The 24,579-nt window shown below is 41.6% G+C and overlaps 1 protein-coding gene across 2 annotated transcripts in view; it reads left to right on the top strand.

Annotated features, from left to right (window-relative positions):
* Positions 1 to 24,579, top strand: part of arap3 (ArfGAP with RhoGAP domain, ankyrin repeat and PH domain 3) — a 40,635-nt gene extending 16,056 nt beyond the window's left edge. Inside the window, exons 3-35 of one of the 2 annotated variants that reach the window (XM_061048621.1) lie at positions 809 to 1,795; positions 2,345 to 2,385; positions 3,020 to 3,102; positions 3,757 to 3,800; positions 4,562 to 4,804; positions 5,631 to 5,700; positions 6,990 to 7,110; positions 8,080 to 8,264; positions 8,768 to 8,874; positions 9,658 to 9,857; positions 11,023 to 11,108; positions 11,542 to 11,724; positions 12,351 to 12,492; positions 14,246 to 14,350; positions 14,559 to 14,715; positions 14,988 to 15,090; positions 15,466 to 15,664; positions 15,771 to 15,834; positions 15,922 to 16,085; positions 16,511 to 16,723; positions 17,738 to 17,843; positions 18,169 to 18,316; positions 18,404 to 18,472; positions 18,696 to 18,770; positions 20,210 to 20,327; positions 20,474 to 20,602; positions 20,785 to 20,921; positions 21,009 to 21,091; positions 21,402 to 21,437; positions 21,782 to 21,845; positions 22,152 to 22,289; positions 22,420 to 22,458; positions 23,020 to 24,579. In XM_061048621.1, coding sequence (XP_060904604.1) covers positions 809 to 1,795; positions 2,345 to 2,385; positions 3,020 to 3,102; positions 3,757 to 3,800; positions 4,562 to 4,804; positions 5,631 to 5,700; positions 6,990 to 7,110; positions 8,080 to 8,264; positions 8,768 to 8,874; positions 9,658 to 9,857; positions 11,023 to 11,108; positions 11,542 to 11,724; positions 12,351 to 12,492; positions 14,246 to 14,350; positions 14,559 to 14,715; positions 14,988 to 15,090; positions 15,466 to 15,664; positions 15,771 to 15,834; positions 15,922 to 16,085; positions 16,511 to 16,723; positions 17,738 to 17,843; positions 18,169 to 18,316; positions 18,404 to 18,472; positions 18,696 to 18,770; positions 20,210 to 20,327; positions 20,474 to 20,602; positions 20,785 to 20,921; positions 21,009 to 21,091; positions 21,402 to 21,437; positions 21,782 to 21,845; positions 22,152 to 22,289; positions 22,420 to 22,458; positions 23,020 to 23,517 — 5,137 coding nt within the window. In that variant the 3' untranslated portion in view covers positions 23,518 to 24,579. Of the gene's footprint in view, positions 1 to 808; positions 1,796 to 2,344; positions 2,386 to 3,019; positions 3,103 to 3,753; positions 3,801 to 4,561; positions 4,805 to 5,630; positions 5,701 to 6,989; positions 7,111 to 8,079; positions 8,265 to 8,767; positions 8,875 to 9,657; positions 9,858 to 11,022; positions 11,109 to 11,541; positions 11,725 to 12,350; positions 12,493 to 14,245; positions 14,351 to 14,558; positions 14,716 to 14,987; positions 15,091 to 15,465; positions 15,665 to 15,770; positions 15,835 to 15,921; positions 16,086 to 16,510; positions 16,724 to 17,737; positions 17,844 to 18,168; positions 18,317 to 18,403; positions 18,473 to 18,695; positions 18,771 to 20,209; positions 20,328 to 20,473; positions 20,603 to 20,784; positions 20,922 to 21,008; positions 21,092 to 21,401; positions 21,438 to 21,781; positions 21,846 to 22,151; positions 22,290 to 22,419; positions 22,459 to 23,019 lie in introns of both variants that reach the window. The other variant, XM_061048620.1, reaches the window with a different exon arrangement.

The following is a 24,579-nucleotide window of genomic DNA, read 5'->3' as shown; positions in this document are numbered from 1 at the left end:
AAGAACCCAGGAAACACAAGAACCCAACAACACGAGCTGAGACCAAGAGGACCCAAAGATTTAAAAAGATGTAAGAAACTAAAAGAGCTAAAAGCAAATCAAAAGATAACAGCAATAAGAAGGTAAGAACAGTAAAAGAAATAGAAACAAGTGGTTAAAGGATAAAAAAACCAATAATATTAATACAAATAAAATTAAATATAAATATAAAACATGAATAGACAAAGTAAGTAAGATAAGAAATGACCAAGTTAAAACATAAGAGGAGTTAAAATAAGAGCATAAATAAAAGCACAGTAAGAAGTAAAATAAGATAAAAATAGTAAAACCAGTAAGAAAAGACATTAAGAAGACGACATTGCATAAAAGCAAGTCTGTAAAAGTACGTTTTAAGAAGGGATTTAAAATAATTGAGGGAATCTGCAAGTCTTGAGACTAGATAAAAAGATGTTATATGTTCACTCAGGTTGAAAGGTTACACACGATACACCAACAGAGCTGACATGTTACAATCATCCTTACTCTGTGAAATGTTCAATTAACCCTCTCAGCGTGGGTTTATGTGATCAGAGTTCATTCTCCAGTGATCAGAGCTGCTGCAGAAACAACAGACTTTAGAATGATGTAATGGACCGGTCAGAATCCAGGATTAAAGACAGCTGTTCAAAAATCTAACTCAGCATGTATAGAAAACATTTACATTTCAAGTGTGTTTCCAGTGATTGGTTATTTGAGTTTCTTCAATGCACTGCAGGATGGTCACATCTTCATAACAAACACTTAAGTGTAATGATTTGTATCCCTGCAGGTATCTGGACAGCTTCCATCGAGCTGGTCTCCTATTGGCCAAAGACTTTACACACCTGGACCATGAAGCCCTGGTCAGTCTGGGTATAACCGCCACAGGACACAGGAAGAGGATCCTCCGATTGGTTGTCTACATTCAGAGGGCGGAGGCTCAGAGAGCGAATCAGAAGGTTGATCTGCCACGCGACCGCTGTCAGTCTGTGTCAGGCTCCTCCTCCTCAGAGCGAGTTCCCAGCACGGCGTTGCTTGGCGAGTCGTTGGGACCCGTTAACTTCGAGGCGTTCAGGAACAGCTCGGCTCCGAACCTGAGAGCCATGCTGACCAATGACAGCCCCCGCCCCGTCCTGAAGCCCATCCCCAAACCCAGAACTGTTTTTAACCGCCGACGAACCACACCTGTCCACTTCTGTCCAACCCCAGACCCCGCCCCGCCCCCACCGAGGAGGCTATCCCAGGACTCCATCTGTTTCACCGTATTAGAGGGTCTGACCTCAGGAGACACAGCTGCACCTGAACACCTGAAGTCCACATCTGACCGCGACATCGAGTCGAGTTTATCTGGCAGAATGCCGAGTCAGGCTGAGAGGAGGAAACCGAGTCGGAGCTTCTCTCTGTCAGACGCTGGAAGACTGTTACCGCCTGTTCCCCCGAGGCTTAACCGCGGGCCCCTCCCTGCCACATCCCAGGGGTCCCCACCCTCTTCTTCTTCTTCTTCCTCACCTATACGGACAGAGCAGGTGAACCATCTTTCACCCATGACTTCCTGTCCTGGTAGTGTGGACAGCAGCAGACTCTCTGGATCCTCGGGGGGGTCACCCAGAGGGGGAGGGCTGGAGATGGTCTCTAATGAGATCTACTGGGGCACCTTACCTGGTTCTACTGCCCCTGCTGGAGTGAGACGGTACTGCAGCCAGCAATCAGCTCCACCGACTCCACCCAGACAAACAACTGACAGGAAAACACCTGACAGGAACCCCGAGAGGAACAGGTAGGTCCCTGTGAGGGTCTGTATCCACATGGGGTGCACAAGTGGAGTTTTTTTTTTTATATACTCTAAACGTTATGTCAACAAACATTCAATTTTAACACAAAAAGAACAAGCTGCCTGTGTTCAACAAACCAGCTAATAACCTCCATGTGTCAACTCCTCCACTGGCTTAATGCATCCATCCTTCCATAAACTTGAAAGATTTCTCAGGAATTTAGATTTACTCTGATCCCAATTCGGATCCTATCCAAGTCACAGGTAAATATTCACAGGGGGCGGAGCCTCAAACCAGCGTTCATCTTATGTTTGTGATATTTTTTTATGTCCAAGTACAATATGTTATTTTAATATATCTTCCAGTCAAAATACCTTCCAAAATTGTGTTCACATCAGTGAATTGTAATCCATCAAACAACAAATGTTTGCAATATTGTTAATATACATTATAGAAGCAGTCGCTGCAGTGACTCATTAAATTACTGCAGTTTGTCAGTAAAGCATTTATTGACTACTTATTTGCTGTTTATCTCTCTTTGTATGTGTTTTCAGTGGCAGCACTTTAAGTAACAACTCTTCAGGATCAGCCCGAGGTGAGAATAGATGTAAATACTTACCGCCCATATCAAATCACAAGTCTATTTTAAAGTTGATTTTAATGTTCTCGAATTGCCATGATGTGATATTTTTTATCTTTGAAAGGCAGACTCTCCCGTCTGCACATGGAATTTACCTTTTTGGATTCTAATAAAGATACCTTGAACCTTGAACTTGATGTATCTGGACAAAAGGCTGCATGTAAAAACTGCTCATGTCGATATTAGTCCAATTTCTTGGTTTGTTAGTTTTACCCCATAAGATTTATTGGTTTGGGCACCAAAGCCATAACTGGAGAATATAGAAGACCTCATCTTTAAATACCAAAAATTTAATTAGCCTTATATGGTTTAATGACCATGGGAGTTCTATCGCCGAGTGACCATGAATCATGCTGAAAATGTGAATATTAAAGTGAATAAAACATGTTGCCTTCCATTGCTGTTATGTGCTAAGGATTGGGTTTGACAGGATAAATTGCTTATTCTCATGTCAGGATTTATTTTCAGTCTTCTGAAATTTCACTTCAACAAAATAACGGTGGCTGAAAACCCATCTGCTTGTTGAGTTTGGAGTTGTGGCACCCTCCACGCTCCGGCACTTTATTTACTCAGATCGTTTGTTCAACAGCTTCAACAGATGACCCTGAGGAGGAGATCAGTCCGTACTGTGAAACTGTTTTTCAAACCAGAAGAAATCCACTCATCTTGGAGGTGAGCCATAAATGCAGATAGATATATAGAGAGCAAACTCCTGGTCTTTGTAAAGATTCTTTTTTTTTGGGCCTTTTAATATTGCCTGTTCAGTGCGTGATACTTACACCCCTGTGAAGTCTACCTTTCCATGTTAGAGGGGGATTATTTGGGAACCAAGTTTTCCCACAGCTGCACTGCCATTGGAGGTAGTAACAGAGGCAATACAGGGGGGAGACGAGGTGTTGACAGGAAGACTGCAAGAAGGAACTACAGCTTAGTCAGTGAGAGAGAACAGCGCTGTGGTTATGAGCAAGTCCGAGTGAGGGTGTACATGGAGACCTTGTTGTTTGTTTACATGTCGTGCTCCGGCAGTGCAGTAAAGCAATGTGAATTCACAGAATCAGACACCAACATTACGCTGTTGTGAAAACGCTGTTAATGTACAAAGACGGAATGACAGTGGAGCTTCTTACAGCCCTCTTGCTGAAGCGCACTATGAGAAAACTCCAATCTCACTTGTGTTCGGTCCTGCATTAAAAAAATATTATTAAAAACAATGATATAGAAGAAATGTTTAAAAAAAATGGCTGGAGAGAAATTAGCTTTTAAACAGTCTAAACAATCTTTAATTCAGCTGTGTGAAATGTACTCATTTAGTGTGCTATTCAGCAGAGTGACAGAGACACCAGGAAGGGGGAACATGCAGAGGATCATGGGTAAGTTCAAGTTTAAGTTAATTAAACTCTCATCCCATCCACATCTATGTAATACACTAACAGTGCAATGGAATTGTGCCTGAGTAACACAAAAACAAAAACCAGCAATTAGGGGGTTTGTTTTTTTCTGTGACAATGAATACTTTTATATGGTGACATACTGTAACACAAAATCAATCAGAAAGTACAAACAGAATACATTGAAAGCATCAACATAAAGTTAACAATAAGCAACATGTACCTGCAAGTATTTACAAATATCATTTATCCTATTGAGACAGCCAATTACGAACTGTTAAGCCAATCACAATTCGAATAGGAGGAAATAATCCGAGTAAGTATAATGTTTGGGAAAAAACAGTATCTTCTGATATTGTAGACAATCAGGGGTGCCCCAAGGTTCCATACTGGGCCCAATTTAATTTTCCACATTTTGTCATAAGATTAACTCTACATTCTCTTTTGATTATTTGATGTGTTTAAGCTTTCTAAACTTTATCTTGTAAACTTTATGAACTTTATCTTGTGCTAATTGTAAACAAAACTAAGTTAAAACATTCTTCTTGTGGTGTAACTGTCATCTCAACTGCTGTGTCTGTGGTTACTCATCTGAACCTTATTAAAAGAACAAAACCACAAGTCATAATAAACCATTGTTGACTCACAGTGTCATATTTCTCAATAATAATTTACAGGCTGAGTGTTTACAGCAGATCAGTGTCCTCTAAAATCTTTAAATAAAGTTGAATTTGAACCGGCAGGAATCTGAAGTTCTCGTGGACGAAGCGTTTGTCTCAGGCTCTTCACCCCGGAGACTCTCAGGGTTACAGCACAGTTGGAGAACCTCCACCACCACCCCTCCACTCCCTCTCCCTGCCAACCCACACCTTCCTATTTGAGGGGGATGAGGACCTGACAATCTCCCCCTACGCCAGCTACACCTCCCTGACCGAGAGAGCCCCGCCCATCATCAGTGGCTGGCTGGACAAGCTGTCTCCACAGGGGTGCGTTTTAATCCAGCATGGTAGACCACTGCTGTGTTTGATTTAACTACCTGTGTGTGGGTCTGTGTAGGATCATGTGTTTGTGTGTGCTGTATTTGTCAGGAGTCAGAGATCAGCACCGGCTCTTCTGCTGCGTCTTCTCCTCTCTTCTCCTCCCTGTGTCTCCTCCCTCCTGAGGAGCTGCCTCTGCCTCGTCACCTTCACCCTCTCCTCCTCCTCCTCTTCGTCTTCTTCTTCATCTTCTGCTCGGTGTGTTTGTCTTTTCTCCTGTCCTTCTTTTCCTCCTTTTTGTATCTACTCTTTCAAAAACAAAGATCTTCTATGGCTATTTTGTTTCACCATTTTTGAGCACTCTTATTACTACACATAAAATATTCATACTGCACAATAACCAGCCATTGATTTATTTTATTTATCTTTATTTTTTTCAATATTTCTGTCTTCCAACATTTTAAAGATTTGGTTATTTTGTGTTTGGAGTAGAAACTAAAATGATAAAATAAAGATGACCTTTCACACACTGCAAAAACTCAAATTTTACCAAGTTTATTTGTTTAATTTCTAGTCAAACTATCTGATTATGTAGTAACATAAGCCACATTCACATGACCAGTCCAGATAAACATCTTATTTGAAGATATTACAAAAACAATATTGAAATATCAGGCCTGATCTGTATGTAGTTTATTGAAAAGCAAGACATTTCATCTTATTTCACATTTGGTTTGTAGTCTTTGAGTTTTTACAGATAGATTGTGTTTATCTTTGTGTCGTTGTCTTAAAAGTGTTACTGTCTCCAGATCTTATGAGCGTTTTATGTTTTCAGAAACTACGTTTTCCAGAAGCGCTACGTGAAGTTTGACGGCAAAAACCTGATGTACTTTGGCAGTGAGAAGGTAAAAATAAAAAAAACACTGATGGTTTATTTTATGATTAATGTCCTGATGGAGAAAAAGAGGTTTTAATCGATTGTTTTGTTTGGATTGTATCAATACTTCTACACTCGCTGAGTAGAAATATTGGCACAATTCAAACTCTTCCTCTAAGTGGATATATTTCATTACTCAACAATTGCGCCCTGAGAATAATATACTAAAAGAATAATTTAAAAACAGAACTACAATTTCTTAACGACCTAATATGAGTGATTACAACAACAGAGAACCAATATGTATTCAATAATATCCCACTTGAAACAAATGATGATAATGATATGAAAATATTTTTTAAATTTAAAAATATCAAACAGCTCGCACATCCGAAATGTTGAGTACTGGGTGCTGGACAAAAAACAACCAAAGACAGAGAAAGACTAATTCCTCACAACAGGAGCTGCTACAATTAAATTTTAATGGGAATTATCACCACATGTAACGTCTCGAGCCTCTCTGTTGAAGGACGAGGGCCGGAAATGTTACATGTGGTCATAATTCCCATGAAAATATTACTTAACATTGAAAGATCGGCTCTATATAATCCATCCTCTAAAGACCGGTTTAATACCTGATCAGCACCAGTCTATAGAACTCTCAGGGTCAGCATAAATGTCTTATTTTACTTCTGTTTCTTTAGACAATAAATCTGCTAGTTAAAGAAACTGAGAGGTAGAAAATGCATTTTGAAAATCTTGTTCAATCTCTGCCCACATTTTCTGTTTAAGTCAAACAAACATCATATTACAGAAGATAAATACGATAGCTGCTATTTTCAGAGAAAGCTTACCTCCTGGAGAAGACACCTGCCACCCACCTGCTGTTGTATTTCGCTTGGTTCTTTGTCTTTGGTCATTAACAGACAGTAACAAACAGTAATATTCAAAACTTAAACCAGCAGCAGGAGCCTGATTCAGAAGAGAACTGTTCAGTTTCATGTGAGACAGTCAGGTATATAACAGATTGTTCAGGTGTCCTGGAAAGAACAGAAATGTTTCCCCTACAGTCTGTTCATGGTGATGATCACAATACCAGAATTGTAATCTTAGACACTAAAAGCGATATCGATAAGAAGCACAACAAAATAAAAAGTCATAGAGACTCAATATTGGGTGATTTCTTGTTTTTAGATATGAAGTAACCTCCGATGAATGTGACATATAAAGATCAATAAAGAGGTTTCTGTCTGTATTCAGTGTTCCTGGTTTATTTATGTAATATCAGATCATTTTAAATCACCTGTTGTGTTTCAGGACGTTTACCCCAAAGGAGTGATCCCATTGGCTGCCATCCAGATGGCCCGCCCCGCCAAAGACAACAAGTTTGAGATTGTGACGAGTCACAGGATCTTTGTTTTCAAGGCCGATAATGAAGGTAAACACATACACCTACATTAAACCCTACATAAGAAGATGCAGAGACTCTAATCATTTATAATAATAGGCTAAATGTAATTTATAAAGTGATTTTCAGAATACTCAATAACACTTAAAATAACATACAATAAAATAATAAAATCACATTACAGTTTTAAATATAATGAATGAAACAACACATTAAAACAAAGAGAAACATCAGCAATCAAGAGCTGCTTTGAAAAGTTGGGTTTTGACCAGTGACTTGAATCTTGGCCGGTTGGTAAAGACTCAGATGTGTCTGGGGAGAATCTGTATGAGGATATATGTTTTGATGTCCAGATCTGGTTAAGTTTCCATAAAAAGTAAACTTTCTCACACACTGACAGGTGTTGTGTTTTAGGCCTGAAGTCATAAAATCAACCTCTGAGAACCTCTTTCTCAGGAGAAAAACATTTACACGTCGACATTACACACACATAAAGTAACACACAGCAGTCTATAAAGCTTTATAGACTCGTCTCCAGCTGGGACAGACAAAGTCCGACCCAGTGACCGACTGCACTCAGACAGACCTGAACCGGGTCTTTATCAGTTTCTATTAACAGAGTCTGGTTTCAGATATCGTTGAACAAACACACAGCAGTTCAAGTCTGATCTGTAGCTCATTTCCTTCATGTCATTCCTCACTCTCTCTCTTTCCCAGATTTCCAATTTCTCAATCCAATATCTGATCTAATAAAGGCAAAAAAACAGCAACAATTTTGTAAGATGAAAAAGTAACATTTCTAAAGTTGATGTTGTAATCCATCCTGTGTTAGCTGAAAATGGTTTAAAGAGGTCTTAAAAAGGAACGACCTGATTTCACCCCGTTTCCAACCAAGTGCTCACTGGGATGTCGGCTTTAAGGGAGAAATGTTATCACGTTGCAGAGAGATGCATGAAAAATAAGGAGGGTGATAATGATGATCTGTTTGCTGTGGGTCAGTGCTGAAGCGGCGGTGGGTGGGCACGCTGCAGGAGCACGTCAGGGATCAGCTGGTGTTTGGTCGGAGGCGGTTCGGTCCAGGTTCTCACTGTCAGAAACACGGCGTGCTCGAGCTGAAAGGAACCAAGTCCAAAGTTTACGCCGCCATCATGACCGACCAGATCTGGCTCTACAAGAGTGAACAGGTGACAACTTTTACACAGTCGTATGTAAATGTACTCAGTCAGTAAATGTCAAAACTCCAACTTCAAACTGCTTCTGTGATAATTAATCTTTATTTTCTAGATTCATCACTGTTGTTCTGCAATCAGTGTAAAATAATTATTTAATACTTGTATTTTTAAATAGAAAACTGAATTTTACACCTTTTAATAAAACCAAAAATGGATTATATGATGTGTTTCTGTAGTGTAGTATTTTTTATACGGCTGCTGGGTTTGAATCCTCACCACTGTTTGGATCAGATTTGTATTGATCTCTGTTTGATACTCAGAGCTCTCATCATGTGATGATTATTATTCATTTTAAATTACAACTGGTTGATTTTATATTCTGTTAGCGGTAACTTTTCATCCCAGAAAGAGCAGAAGTCAAATACAACTGCAGACGAGTTTCATTCAAACACGTACCTCTGTCCTCTGAAATGTTTTTTCAGCTTCATGTGTGTTTCTAAAATGTCTCCCTGCAGTGTTTCCGTAACGGGATCGGCATCACAGTGATCGAAGCTCGAGGATCGACCATCAGAGACGGAAAACACAAGAGCTTCGAGCTCATCACTCCGTACAAGAACTTCAGGTATCACTGATTCTGCAACAGAACGGAGAATCAACATCACAGGGTTCACTTAGATCATCTTTCTGTTATTATTATTATTATTATTATTATTATTATTATGATTATTATTATTTGTATTCTGTTTGTTTGATTGTTCCTCCTGATACAGAGCTGATGTAATATGAGTGTTAGAATAGACTTAGACTTTCTTTATTGTCATTCAAACTTGTACTTTACAGTGCAGATAAGAATGAAATTTCGTTGCATTTGACTCGTTAGTGCAGGATAAAAACAGCAGCAAGTATTCACATAGAAAAATAAGGTGCAGATATAAATAGATATAAAAAGAAAAGCTATGTATAAAATTTCTATACAGATAAATATATTGCACGTTTGTGATGTAGAATCTGTCTCTGCTGGCATCAGGGATGTTTGAATGCAGATCTGTAGCTTCAGCTCTGTGGACGAAACCTAAAGCAGACAATCTGCTCTGACAGACTGCGCTATATGGTCTGAAAATCAGGTCACTAAATCAGAAAAAAAGCTCCTTATAGCAGCTGGCTCCCTGCAGCTCTACTCACAGCTCAGTGCAATCTGATGATTTTAACAGAAACAGGAAGTGATGTCACTTCAGTCTCTGGTTCCCAGGAAGTCTGTTTTTATTGACGTTGTAACTAAAAAAAAACAAAAAACGAAAATTATCAGACTTATAAAAGGGAAAAGGGATTTCTGTCTTCAAAATGAAGTCACCATGGCAACTTGTCACAAAACCTGACTGCAGACCTTTGCTCCCCCCCCTCTCAGCTTTACATCAGAGTCAGAGCGGGAGAAGCGGTATTGGATGGAGGCCCTGCAGGAGTCCATCGCTGAGACTCTGTCGGACTATGAGGTGGCCGAGAAGATCTGGTCCAACCGCTCCAACAGGATGTGTGCCGACTGCAAGGCCCTGAACCCCGACTGGGCCTCCATCAACCTGTGTGTGGTCATCTGCAAGAACTGTGCAGGTACAAAGTGGCTCACTAATAAACTGATGAACACCTGAGAATGTTTGTAGCAACAACATAGCAACTACAGCAATGGACAAACAAAAATGTGCCCACCATTTACTGAATTCTCTTCTCTTGTAAGCTCACATACACAAGTTTACTTTCTGAATACAATCTTGATCTAAAAACAATGCAGATACTTGCTCATGCATGTACTAAAGCATTCTAAATTCTGCAAAAAAATCATCCATTAAACTAGAATGTAGAGCAATCAGCACCTGTTCTTACATGTTCTTTGCATGCTTTGAGTCAGTGTCTTCAAACAGATAACAAACTTAATATTATTATCTGATGAAGCATCATCAGAAATTAGAAGCTGAAACCTGCAGAGACCAACTAAACAGGCATAGAGGATATTTAAAATGTCACCTGTTGGCAGTATGTTAACACACCTGCTCAGGTCAACTCAGTGTCTTTATGCTGTGTGTTGATTTCACTGTGAATACCTGCAGGGACATGAATCACTGCACGACAAACTCTCACTGTGCAGGTTCAACCGCATTTTGGGGGTGTGTGTGTGTGTGTGTGTGTGTGTGATGTCATCCTCCAGGTGTTTTGTCTCTTGTGTCACCTGAATCCTGTCATCACTTTGAATGTTTTGTGTCTCATGTGAAACTGATCTCTTTATGGTCAGGGTCAGAGAAGGGGAGTTAGGTGTCCCTGTCACGTTGCTTGTACTGACTTGTAGCTCGTTCACTGGACACTTTACTGTGATGTCATTTCTTCCTCATCAGAGTTTTTATTGACGTCCCTAAACAGGGTTGTCATGTTAACCAAGTTTTTACATTTCAAATTGATTCTGTGAAAATCAAACAATATCGATAATCTGTTTTCATGCCACAGTAACAAAAAAGTCTTTGGGTGCTTGTGTGTGTGTGTGTGTGTGTGTGTGTGTGTGTGTGTGTGTGTGTGTGTGTGTGTGTGTGTGTGTGTGTGTGTGTGTGTGTGTGTGTGTGTGTGTGTGTGTGTGTGTGTGTGTGTGTGTGTGTGTGTGTGTGTGTGTGTGTGTGTGTGTGTGTGTGTGTGTGTGTGTGTGTGTGTGTGTGTGTGTGTGTGTGTGTGTGTGTGTGTGTGTGTGTGTGTGTGTGTGTGTGTGTGTGTTTTTTGGTGTGTCTCCCTGCAGGGCAGCACAGAGGACTCGGGACGATGGTCTCAAAGGTTCAGAGTCTGAAACTTGACACCAGCGTGTGGAGCAACGAGATCGTCCAGGTGAGACCAGAACTAATAATATTGAATTAAACAATATACAATACAACTTTTTTTCTATACTTTTCTATTTTTTTATATTTATATTTACGAGTTATCAAGTTAGTATTCCTACTATTCTAAGCAAAGTGTTAATGTACTGGTTATAGAGTGTTGATCTATCTTATCGATCTTATCTTACTCTATTAATAATAGAGTAAGATAAGGAGATACTCACTGAAGGTATCATACCAGACAGCAATCATTATATAGATGATGAAAAAAAGAAATAATCAGCTGGTCCAGTCTATCACCTGGAACACAGCACACTATCAGAGCTGAAGCTTTGTTTCTGATAGATATGAAGGTCAAATATGGTGACCTCTCAGTCTCCTTCTGTGTTTTGTAGTTCTGAGTCCTGGAGCAATCATGTTTTTTGTTTGTTTGTTTATATCAGCTGTTCATCATGCTGGGGAACGACCGGGCCAATGAGTTCTGGGGGGCGGGTCTATCTCCATGGGAGGAGATGGACTGTGACGCGTCGCCCGAGCAGAGACGAGAGTTCATCACCCAAAAATACAAAGAGGGACGATTCAGACTGAAACACCCGACGATAAGCAGCCAGGATGAGCTGCTGAAGGTCAGAGTCACCATCGATAACTCACATCTCTGCATCACTACTGATACAGTATATATCAATGTATGAGACAACAAGTGCTACATTACAAATAAATACTGTTAGAAGAATAGGATCAGTGAAGTTTTTTCACATGATCAATGAAGTTCAGTGACTGAATTATCTGAGGTGACACCTAGCAGCTCCCACCTGTCACTCAAAGAGGCCACGCCCCTAATTTTACATCACCTTAAGCTTGAAAGTATATTTTAAACAGGTGTGTTGAATTTAAATTCAGCCAGTACAGTTGTAATGAATGAAGAAATGATCTATAGATACCAAAACTGTTTTTTTTTTACCAGGCTGGAAACATGTTTATTTCTGCTGTAAAGTTAGACATGAAAACATGGAGCTCTAAGGAGATTGACTCACTGCAGGAGCTTCTAGAGGACATTAGAGGAACTGCATTATTTGTCAGCGTTGGCTTCTTTCATAAGCTTTTTTTAAAACCTGGACAAAGACATTTTTTCCCAGAGTGCACTGGGACATCAGAGAAATAAAGATAAAAGCTGCTGGAGGCTCAAAGAAAAAAAGAACCAGACAGGGAGTAAATCTCTCTCTCTCTCTCTCTCTCTCTCTCTCTCGCTCAGGTTTTGTGCTCGGCCGTCTCTGAACAGATTCTTCTGAAAACCGTCACTCAGATCTTCTCGGAGGCAGAGTCAGCTCGGCTCGCCAACGACTCCAACGGCTGCCAGCGACACCTGCAGCAGCTGAATCACTGCACGCCGTCAGGTATCTCTGCTCCTATCTACTGCAATCTACTGTAGCCTAATTTAATCTACACTGTATCAGGTGGCACGAGGGCCGTGTTCATGCAAGACTGTATACACAACATGGTGTTTATTAGGAAAGCACTGGGCAGACATTCATCAGTCCATTTTATTTAATAAACACTCAAGATCTAGACTTATATATCTTGTTATCTCAGAATAACAACGCTTGTTTTCCTGTGATAAAAACTTGATTTCAGCTGTGTTTTTGAGCTATCGAGAAATTAACTTTTTATCACTGGAAAAAACAGTGTTGTTTTCTCGAGATAAGTAAGTCAAGATCTCAAGAAAACAAGTGGAGTTTTATCTTTATCATGAGAAAAGTAAGTTTTATTAAATGTATGGATACATGTCTGCTTAGAGCTTCTGTATTTTAGGATTTTAACAACACAGGGACATTTGTTGGCATATTTGCAACATAGTGTCTTACTCTATTGCAAAAATCTGAGTTAAAACAGTTAAAACATGTTTTCAAAGTTTTCTTTTTCATGTCAAAGTTTGATATTCGGGTATTGTGACAACCCTAAACTCCGGATGTGTTTTTCACCTTCACTCTGCACTTTAGATGGAGCTCCAAACACCAAACACATACAGTAGATATGAAGCAGTCATTTTTATTTTATTCAAATGATTTACAAGAATCAGTCATTTTCTTATTGAAGAGACAACAGTGTGTGTGTGTGTGTGTGTGTGTGTGTGTGTGTGTGTGTGTGTGTGTGTGTGTGTGTGTGTGTGTGTGTGTGTGTGTGTGTGTGTGTGTGTGTGTGTGTGTGTGTGTGTGTGTGTGTGTGTGTGTGTGTGTGTGTGTGTGTGTGTGTGTGTGTGTGTGTGTGTGTGTGTGTGTGTGTGTGTGTGTGTGTGTGTGGGTGGGTGGGTGGGAGCTTCCTCATTTCTCCAGTATCAGTGTGACGTCCTCTTTAAAAATAAGATTAAACTCAAACCTTAATTAGCATTTTGTTTATTTAACCCCGAGTCTTACCTGTCAGGCAACAATCAATCTTCTGCGTTTGAAACCTGCAGCCAAAACAAGTCAATTCATCTTCTTTGCTTGATTTAGGGTAAAAAAAAAGTCTTAGACCTCGACTTTCCCTGAACTTGTTTTTCCTGCCAGCCCTATAGTAAATGTTTGATGTGAAGTCAGGGTGAGCTGATATGTGAATGCAGCAGGAAATATTCAGGAAAATTCCCAGTGAGCCAGCAGGTGGGGATGATGATGTTTATTTCCTAAGACTAGTGCGATCTACGTACACCTATAGGGACAGCTTCATACTCTTTTCTACTGTGCGTTATGTTCTTCTTCACTCTCTGTTTATACTGTAATATGTCAAATTACACGCATTGATTTAAAGACAAAAAACTGTCAGAAGAGAAACTGATTTCAGCAACAGCCTGTCTGAGGTTTTTTATTCATTTATTCCTCCTGTGAAACTACAGAGACTGCAGTCATGGTGCTGAAGGTCAGCCGTGTGTGTGTGTGTGTGTGTGTGTGTGTGTGTGTGTGTGTGTTGTTCCTGCAGGGAGGCTTTCATCGTGTTACATTTTGCTTCAGTTAGCAGAGACACACTGATTCTATTCTATCGACTGACCCAGAGTCGACACAGTCTGAGGGCCGCACATCCGTTTACTTCTGTTTAATGTATGATCTTAATTCTCAGCATGTTTTCATGTTGACTGATATCACGTTTTTGTTTTGTCATCTGAATTCTTCCTGTTAGACCCCGATGTGTACGATGAGATCATGCAGCCCGTCCTGCACTCTGGTTACCTCTACAAGTCCGGCTCGGCCCACAGAGGAACACTGTCAAGGAAAACCAGAGAAGGTGGGCGGAGGGAGGATGAGCTTTGGAGGAGGAATTGTCCTCGGAAGTAATAAAAAAAAAAAAAGGAAAACAAAGAGGCTTTATTATAGAAAATGTTCCAAAAGTGACTCCTTCAGATTTGAAAACCTACAGATGAATTTTCAGTTTCTTCTCTTGAAGCCTGTGAAATTAAATGTGCAGATTCTGTTTGGGTTTTTTTTTTTGTCAGACTTCCAGAAGTTCTGGTGTTCAGTGGATCAGTCTCTGCTCCTGTACGAGTCGGATCGATCAGCTGATCCCTGCATGCAGATCAGCGCCAAAGACATTGTGTGTTTGGGTGTCAGTCGACCTGACTCCTCCCACAGCAGCAACGGCTTCATCGACAGGTACGCACTCTCTCTCTTTAGCTACAGGATAAATGAAGCTTTACATACATAGAGAAATAAATATTTGTGTGTGCTAAAGTTGTCAACATTTTCCATACTTTGATACATTTTGTATATATATATATATTTAATATGGGATGCCTAGGCCTCTAATTTCCATTGCCTTGGTATTGAACCGTGTATTGATATCATTAAAATTTTCTAGAATAGTACTGAATTGTGAAATTCTGGTGTAGAACTCTTATGTGTGTGTGATTGTGTATTTATTTCAGGTTTCGTTACACCTTCGAGCTCTATCTGACGTCAGACAAACTCCATCAGTTTGGTTTGGAGACGGCTGACGCTCTGCACAGCTGGACCAGATCCATCGGAAAGGTCTGAATACACACACACTCATCACCGACACACACTCCATACTGAGTCTTTAAATCAGTCATTTTATAATTAAAAATGTTGTGTTATGTTGAGATATTTTGAAGAGAGGCACAGCTTATATCGTGGTAAAATATGCAGTGATAATGAGGGAATTCTAATGAAATGGTAGAAAAAAAATCATTTAAGAGGAGATAATTGGACAAAAGTAAGATTTTGATATTAGAAAAAATATTAAATTCACACAGTATTCTCACACTTTAGAGATAATCTGGCCTAAACTTCCTAATTGAATCAGTCAGTGGTATTTGTGTTTCATATTCTAATCTCTGTCTTCCTTTTTGTGTCTTCACAAACTGTCTGGTCGTCCTTGGTTAGGCAACGACCCCCCTCAGCTGTCACTGCCTCCTGACTCGGGAGTTTGAGCGGGTGGGGCTGCTGCGGTACAGAGCCATGTTGGACGCTCAACATTGGAAGGAGGCGTTCTTTGTCCTGCAGAAGTCCAACCTCTTCATCTGTCCCCGAAACGACGGAGCGGCAGAGGACATCATCAACCTGAACCGGCTGCAGGAGCTCAGTGAGTCCTGGTCTACGTAGACTCCAGTCTGTCTGATCCACGGATTTATAATAAAGACATATTTATATATAAATATATTTATTGAAACGCTCTGTCTGTGTTTCAGGTATCACCTCGGAGACGGAGAACCATGAGAAGAAGGACATCCTGGTTTTAGTGGAGAGGGGAAGGTGAGCAGAAAAGTTTCTCTGGTTTGGTTTTCTTTCTGTTCTTCCTCCACTTTGACCCCCATCACTTTGGCTCCTCCCCCTCCTCAGGACACTCCACCTGCAGGGTGTGGGCCGCGCAGACTTCTCTCTGTGGTACTCGGACATCCAACGAGCGGCAGGCGGGAAAGGAAACACTCTGAGAGAGCAGCAGCTGAGCAGGAACGACATCCCCATCATCGTGGACAGCTGCATCGCCTTCATCACGCAGTACGGTGAGGAGCCGCAATTCAATATTCACTTTTTATCCAGACAGATTCAATGAGTGATGATTTTATATGAACAACAAATCAAATTGAATCATTGTCTCTGCAGCTCTTTTTAGTCTCTTTTTACTCTTAAGCATAGAACATTTGAAGTTTTACCACATGACACAAGACAGAAACGCTGATATTGAATGATATGAAAGAAATGACCATGTTTATTGGTGAATAAGACATCTGGCTGATTAGAGTCAGCATGTAAGACTAAGACTTTAACCCTCTGGAAACTTTCCATTCATTACATAAACCTGTTAAATCGATCTGAAACAGAAAATAAGTTCTCATGCATCGTTTCTTTTTGCAAATGAAAGCTGTGCTGATTTGAGGTAAATGAATCATTTCAATCACCTGAGTGATGTTCTGAGCATGCTCCGTAGGTCTGGGTCACGAGGGGATCTACAGGAAGAATGGAGCCAAGTCCCGGATCAAACTCCTGATGGAAGAGTTCCGGAAAGACGCTCGAAATGTCAAACTGCGGATCGGAGACCACTTCATCGAGGACGTGACTGATGTCCTCAAGAGGTTCTTCAGAGAGGTCGACGACCCCGTCTTCATGTGCGACTTGCACCCCCTGTGGCAGGAGGCCGCCAGTGAGTCCTCTTTACACCAGACCAAAGTCTTCTTGAACAAACACCAGAGTCCTGGTCATCAGGTTCAGAAGCCAGAGTCAAAACTCTCTGAGACACTTAATTCATCTTCACTTTATCACTTTATGTTGACCTCCAACAAGCCCAAATCCACATACAGGAAGTCATCAATAGATCAGAGTTCGTAACAGGCCATGATGACTTAGAAAACTCTAAATTACACACGTGGAAATAAAAGAACAAAAACAAACGAACAAAAAAAAAAAGTGAAAAAACGCAGACAAATAAAGAACAGATTAACAGATGTATGACTAGCTCTGCTGATCGAAGAATGCAAAAAGAATTAACAACAAAAACAGAAGAAATCGAAAGATCTCAACAAAAACACCAACAGAATAGCACAAGATACAAAAAATCACGTAATAAAACATCATAACAACAAGAAACACAAGATCATACATGACTGATTTTTATTCTTCCAGTGGTTGATAAATCATTATTAACTCATCATTAGTTATTCAGACTGCTGTTTCAAGGCACGATATTTCCCTGTGACGTTTCACCTTCAATCTGAATGTCGCAGAGGTGTAATGGGGGTACGAAGTGATACCCCCTCTGTACGGTCTCTGTAGTAAGAGAGACCTGACAGATGTAAATCAGTATCAGCGTAACCAGTGGGGGAGCGCAGATTTCTGTGTCTGTGCATGTCTGACCATGTGTATGTGGAGCTCCCGATGTGCCGTGCTTCCGCAACACCCCAATACACAGACTGGGACGAGAATATTACGCTGTCGTTGAATCAACTTGAACGTACAAAGACGTAATGATGGGTGCGCTTATTCTGGCTCGTTTGAAGAAATGCAGTCTAAAATGGGCTATTGTAAAAAAAGCATGTTGAGTCTCAGTTTAGGTTGAATCTCAGGTTAATTTAATCCCAGGTTGGGTTCAATCTCATGTTAGGTTTAGTCTCATGTGTACCTAAAATGTCTCTGAGTTTAAAATCTGTCCTGTTTTTAGAAATTCCCCAGAGGAGTCTGAGGCTTGACCGCTACAAAGAGATCATCCGGTCTCTTCCTCGAGTCAACAGGACCACCCTGGCTGCTCTCATCAGTCACCTGTACAGGTGAGCCCACAGCATCACACCTGATTCACCTGCAACATGATGTCACTTCCTTTCAGGTTATTCATAATTTATCAAATATTCCAAATTTGTGCTATTTGTAGAGAGGCATGTTTGGGGCTGCAGGACTCCCTTAAGTATGTGATGAGACGCTACATGACGCGTTATGTCGTTGACCTGTTTTTTATGGGAAAACGAGAGACCACGCCCACATGCAGACAGACACTGTTAACCGCTTCATGTACTTTGTGTAACTTGGGAGTCATGGGGAACCTTTACTGACAGTCCATGTTGTTGATTTAGTCGTCGTTTCCTTTCTCTGTCTCAGAGTCCAGAAGTGTGCTGATCTGAACCAGATGTGCACAAAGAACCTGTCGCTGCTGTTCGCTCCCAGTCTGTTTCAGACGGACGGGAAGGGAGAACACGAGGTGAAGATCGTAGAAGACCTGATAGACAACTACCTGTACGTCTTTGATGTGAGTATCACCTGAGGACAGGTTTACTCCAGTCTATTTGCTATCATAAAACACTCCCACACACTGTGTACGTCTGCTCTGTTTCAGATTGACGAGGAGCATCAGACTCAGATCGAGCTGGAGATCAGCCTCATCACCACCTGGAAGGACACGCAGGTACTGGTGTCACCTCACACCTGAGGTTTAGTCACACACAGAAACCCAAACACAAAACACAGATTTAGTTTCTGTCAAAGAATGACATTAAATGTTTCATTTATATAGGTCAGAGTGTAATAGGAGTTATTAATGAACTGGTAATGAATCAACTGGGTGAACTCCATATTAAGTTAAACTGACAGAGGTGTGTGTGTGTGTGTGTGCGTTTGTGTGTGTGCAGCTGTCTCAGGCCGGTGACCTCATCATTGAAGTTTACCTGGAGATGAAGATACCAGACTGCTGCATCACTCTAAAAGTAAGTCTGATCATCGCTTATTAATTTAATACTCCTCTGTTTCTCTTGAGTGAAGACTTAAGTGTCCAGTGTATTAAAGGGTTATTCTGGTATTTTTTAAACATGGACACCAATTTACATATTTTTCAGTTTAGTTTAGACTTGCTGAAAGTGGGGGAAAAAAAAAAGATTAAGATGATTTTTTTTTAACCACAAACAGCTGTTTCATCTCTCCAGACTACATAGAGAAAAACTGAGATTTTACCACCAGTGTTTCAATCTATTTGTCTGTTTGCCTCACTGTGCAAACTATCAGGTTGATGATGGGGTAGACAAACAACTCCTGTGTTCTGTGAGGTAAAATGACGGTTTCTGTCAATGTAGTCTGGTATGTTTGGAGATAGTGATGTAACCGATGTCTCTGAGCCTGTCAGTGACAACAGAAGAACTTTCAGTGCCTGATATTGTGCCTTTTATTCGTTTATAAAGCATTACATGGCCTTGCACCAGACTACCTATCAGATATGATTTTATTTTTTGAACCAGTACGGCCCCTCAGATCCTCCAGTTCAGGGGTCTCCAACAGGTTGAGCTACAGGTTTTCAGTAGCTTGCCTATAGGTTGACCGACTGTTAAAAATAAAAATCTGACGACGGTAAATGCACCTCTTCCCACTATTCATATATTTGACCCATAAAAACAAGTATGAAGTACTAATGTTTTCTTGGACATTGATGTGAATTTAAGATTATTGATAAGCATTGGCTTATTGCAATTTCACACATGTACAAACAGTAGCTTAATTTAGCTGAGCTATGTAAATAAATGCAAGCGATTTGATGCAAGTAGCCCTTGGCCACTTTCATTTTTTGAAAGTAGCTCTCAGATGAAAAAAGGTTGGAGACCCCTGCTCCAGTTCGTCTCTTTTAGTTGTTCCACAGAGCAGGACAAAAACCTTTGGCGATGCTGCTTTCAGCTGTTACGCTCCGAGACTGTGGAACAACCTTCCTGAGAGTCTGAGAGGAGCCCAGAATATCGAGATTTTTAAACGCAGTCTTAAAACTAATTTATTCAGTCTGGCTTTTATATAGTGCTTTATATAAATTCAAATCTTAACATTACTGTATTGTCTTTTTTATCCTACTACAATTTTAAATATTCTTCTCTTATGTATTCATTTTAATATCTTATTGCTTTTATGTGTCATATTTTATTTTTTATTTTTGGTGTGCATTAGTCTCTCAATGATTTAATAAACTACTTTTTCGTCAATAACTTTTCTGCACTCTTTGAACTGCAATTTAATTTGTCTGAAAGGTGCTATATAAATAAAGTTTGATTGATTGATAGTCATTGAGAACCCAAAATAGGTGTTGCAAAGTTTTAACACATGAGAATTATCCTTCAACAAAGAGGCAGAATTGACTTCCCAGGTTTAATGTTACATATGACCTGTGCAGGTGTCTCCCACCATGTGTGCTGAGGAGCTGACCAATCAGGTTCTGTTCATGAGGAATGTCCCAGCCACAGACAGAGACGTGTGGATGACGTTTGAGGCCATCGAGGAGGGACAGCTCGGTGAGGAGGAGACACCAGCACCTGCACACCCGCCCCTCTCTCTCTCTCTCTCTCTCTCTCTGTGACACACCTGGATTGATGAGTTCAGGGTGCCTGGGAGATTTCACTCTCTTGACTCGTCTGTTGTGTTGTTTCTGTCCATTCAGAGCGTCCGTTACACCCCAAAGAGAAGGTGCTGGAGCAGGCGCTGCAGTGGTGCAAGATGGCAGACCCGAGCTCCGCCTACCTGGTGGTGAAGAGAGTTCCTAAAGGAGAGGGCATCAACATCCTCACCTGTAGGTCACACACTGAACACACACTGCCTCATTAAAGAGCGTCAGGTGTAGCTTCTTGTCTTACAGCTGCAGCTTTGTAAATGTGTTTGAATTGTTTCTCTCCCAGTTATCAAACCTCTATAGTGATGTTACTATTAAACTATATAATGAGAGTGTGGATGTGTTATATTTCCATCAATCAGCCTATAAGAGTGAGATCATGAAGGTGGGTCTGCTGAAGTGTCGGGAGGAACCTCCGAAGCTGCTTCAGGGAAACAGGTTCCAGGAGAGGACGTTCCAGATCAAAGAGCACAAACTGCTGCTGCTCAAAGACAAGAAGGTAACACATTCTCACAGAACACCAGTAAACACCAGTAAACACACTGACACTGGTCCCAGCCTCTAACTGGTCTCTGTTGTTGTCCAGAGCATCAAACCGGAGAAGGAGTGGGCTCTGAAGTCCATGAAGATCTACATCGGCATCCGCAGGAAGCTCAAAGCTCCGACCAGGTGACACACACACACACACACACACACACACACACACACACACACACACCTCCGCTTCTTACAGCTGTGACATCCTATCTTAAAAGTGTGTGTGTGTGTGTGTGTGTGTGTGTGTGTGTGTGTGTGTGTGTGTGTGTGTGTGTGTGTGTGTGTGTGTGTGTGTGTGTGTGTGTGTGTGTGTGTGTGTGTGTGTGTGTGTGTGTGTGTGTGTGTGTGTGTGTGTGTGTGTGTGTGTGTGTGTGTGTGTGTGTGTGTGTGTGTGTGTGAAGATGTAACAGTAAATGTGTGTATTACCTGTCTCCTCCTGCAGGTGGGGCTTCACAGTCATGTCAGACAAACACCAGCTGTGAGTTTCCTTTTCTATTTCTTCTCTTCATTGTTTAGGAGTCAGGAGTGTTCAGAGTTTAATCATGGAGTTTATTTTATTCATGAAAAGTATGCTGATCACAGCAAATACCAGCACGTAAAATTTAAATCTTGAATCAGGTTTAAGCCTTTTCTTCTTCTTACCCTTTTTCCTTCATTCTCCTCCCCCTCCTCCTCCTCCTCCTCCTCTTCCTCCTTCCTCCTCCTCCTCCTCCTCCTCCTCTTCCTCTTCTCCCTCTTCCCCCTCCTCTTCCTCCTCCTCCTCCTCCTCCTCCTCCCCCTCCTCCTCTTCCCCCTCCTCCTCCTCCTCCTCCTCTCTTTCAGGTTTCTGTGCTGCACCAGTGAGGCTGACCTCTGGGACTGGATCACTAGCTTTCTCAAAGCTCAGGTGAGATCATCCGTCCTCCTGAAACATGTCAATCAGCTGATTCAGGATCAGGTTCAGTTCAGCAGAGGACTGACAGCTGGAGCCTTAACGCAGCGTACTTCCCTCAGCTGTGGGCGTGACGTCTGTTGGAGTTCACTCCATGCCAGAGTGTGGAGGGATCAGTTTCGAGAAAGGCCCCTGCTCTGTTAGAGGACATATAATGTTTAAACTCCAGCTCCCAGAATCCTCTGGAGCTCTGAAGGTCATCTGCTCACAGTTTCCTGCTCTCTCTTCTTCTTCTTCTTCTTCTTCTGTGGTTGTTTTCAGAACGATGACCCCGGTCCTCCGGTGCTGAGGCGTCACTCCTCCTCTGATATCTCCAAACAGAAGTTCGGCACAATGCCTCTCGTCCCCATTAGAGGAGACGAGAGCAACAGCAGCCTGCTGTCGGCCAATCAGACGCTGGTATGGTCACCTTTAACTTTGTACCTTTTTGGTTTTTCAATCCATTTACCTGATGAAAAAGCTAAACTGATGATGGATCACAGGTTTTAAACGATTTTATACTCTAACATGTTTCTTTTCTTCTCTGCAGAGAAAGTTACACGACAGAAGGACTCTCTCCATGTACTTTGTGAGTATTTATTTTTCAGGACTAGATACTTTTAATTTAATGTTTTTTATTCTACTTGAGATTTTTTACCTGCTATTAGTTTTTTACTTTTTGGGTACTTAATAATTTTATTTTCTTTGTTGGCATTTTGAGATATTTTTTCAGTTTGACTTTGTTCTTTGTGATTATGTTTTACTTTAACTGCATCATGGTGAGTATTTTGGGGGCGGCTATGGCTCATTTGGTAGTTGTTGTCTCTCAACCAGAAGGTCAGGGGTTCGATCCCCAGCTCCAGCAGCAACATGTCCGATGTGTCCTTGGGCAAGACACTTCGGACACCCGGAACTGCTCTCGATGCTTCATCGGCGGCAGCGTTAGAATGCGTATGGATGGGATTAGTTACTTCTGATGGTCTCACTACATAACAACCTGTACCATCAGTGTGTGAATGTGTAGGTGTGACATGCGGTGTAAAAGCACTTTAAGTAGTCAGAAGACTAGAAAAGCGTTATATAAGTCCATTTCCTGTGCACTTTGTGTGATTCAGTGGATAAATGATCGTCTCTGTCTGTTGATCGGCAGCCCATGAAGGTGCAGCGGGACCCGTTGGAGGAGCGCCCTGAGTCTCCGGACCTCCCTGAGCCGCTCTACGAGGAGGTTGGGGACTTCGGCCTGCAGGTCCTGAAATCTCTGGAGACCAGCTTCCTGTCCAGCAGCACTTCAGAGACCCAGGAGGTCCTGGACCAGCCGCCGCTCAGACTGGTCCCGTTGGAAACGGGGCACATGGACCGCATCATTGTCCCCGACCCGGTCCTTAACGACGGGGGCTGTGTGGACTCTGAGGAGCAGAGAGGAGGAGGAGATGGAGGAGCAGACTGTCAGCAGCTCGCAATGAGGAGGAGGAGGAGTCAGCTGACGGGGGTCTGTACGCCGTCACAGGAGCTGCTGCTGCAGGAGCTGTCGTCTGCCTTTAACAGGAGGACCGAGGAGGAGGGGGAGGGAGAGGAGGTGCAGGAGATACAGGAGGAGCGGAATCAAGACGATCAGGAGGAGGTGGAGGAGAAGCCGTATGATGTCTGAGAGGGAAGAAACTTTTATCATCGCTCATTTAATTGATGAAAGTTCAGAGTCTGCTTGAGTCAGGAGGAAATCTTTAACACCTGATTCCTTTACATCAGATTTATTTTTATTTCTGTTTCTGCAGCCATAAAAACAACACACTGACTGTCTGTTTACAATCCTGCAGTATGTGACCGCCCATCTCAGTGATGGGCATGTTACTAAAAATGATTAACTAGATACAGTTACTAGTTACTACTTTCAAAAAGTAAGTGAGTAACTTCCTGAGTTACTCATTTACTTCATTATAAGTAACTGTAGCGTTACTTGTTTTTGCTTCAATGCTCATATTCATTTTCACATTATTCAGTGTTGCTGTGTGAGAGAAAGCAACTCTCACATTCATATAACATTAAAGCCAATTTAAATATGGAGGTCTTTTCTCTGAAGGCAACAACGTGCCTGTCAATCAGTCCTGGCAAACAGATTGTGGAGCTGGAGCTACAAACAGACAGAAGCCTTGGTCTCCTGGGTCTGCCGAGCTAAAGTGAGCTTCAGCTGGGTCTTGGGTGTCTGCAGTGGCGGGTTCTCTGACAAGTAGTTCAGTAGAAGCGTGTTGTTTGGCTTGGTGATTCATGATTAGAAGTACTATTCCTGGTGGTGGGCAAAGCTGTCCTTCCTGCACAGAGTACAACTCTTGTCCTTCACCTCGAGAAAGGAAGAATAATGTCGGTATTTCCATTTTTACCTCAGATATATTAATCACAAAAATTCACAAAATCACATCAGTATTCAAAGACCTGTCAGATCGGATCAAGTTGTTAAATTTTATCGATCATCTGACATAACACTGAGGATACAGGATTGATCTCAGGGAGCTGGTGACTCTTCAGGAGAGTCGGAGTTCTGACGTGGGGTGGGATTTGAACTCCCTACCTGCCACTGTCGGCGCCTTGCTCTCCCTTCAGTTTTGCTCGGATCCGATTATTTTGTTTGTCGGTTCACATAACTTTTAAAATGTGGCCTGTGTCAGACTCCTGTGGGACCTGGTCACGGTCCTGAACTGACCCGCACGCCTAAAAA

This window comes from Labrus mixtus, chromosome 10, assembly GCF_963584025.1.
Source record: "Labrus mixtus chromosome 10, fLabMix1.1, whole genome shotgun sequence".
Taxonomy (NCBI): domain Eukaryota; kingdom Metazoa; phylum Chordata; class Actinopteri; order Labriformes; family Labridae; genus Labrus; species Labrus mixtus.
Note: the sequence above shows the minus strand (reverse complement) of the source record. Positions and strands in the feature narration are given on the sequence as shown.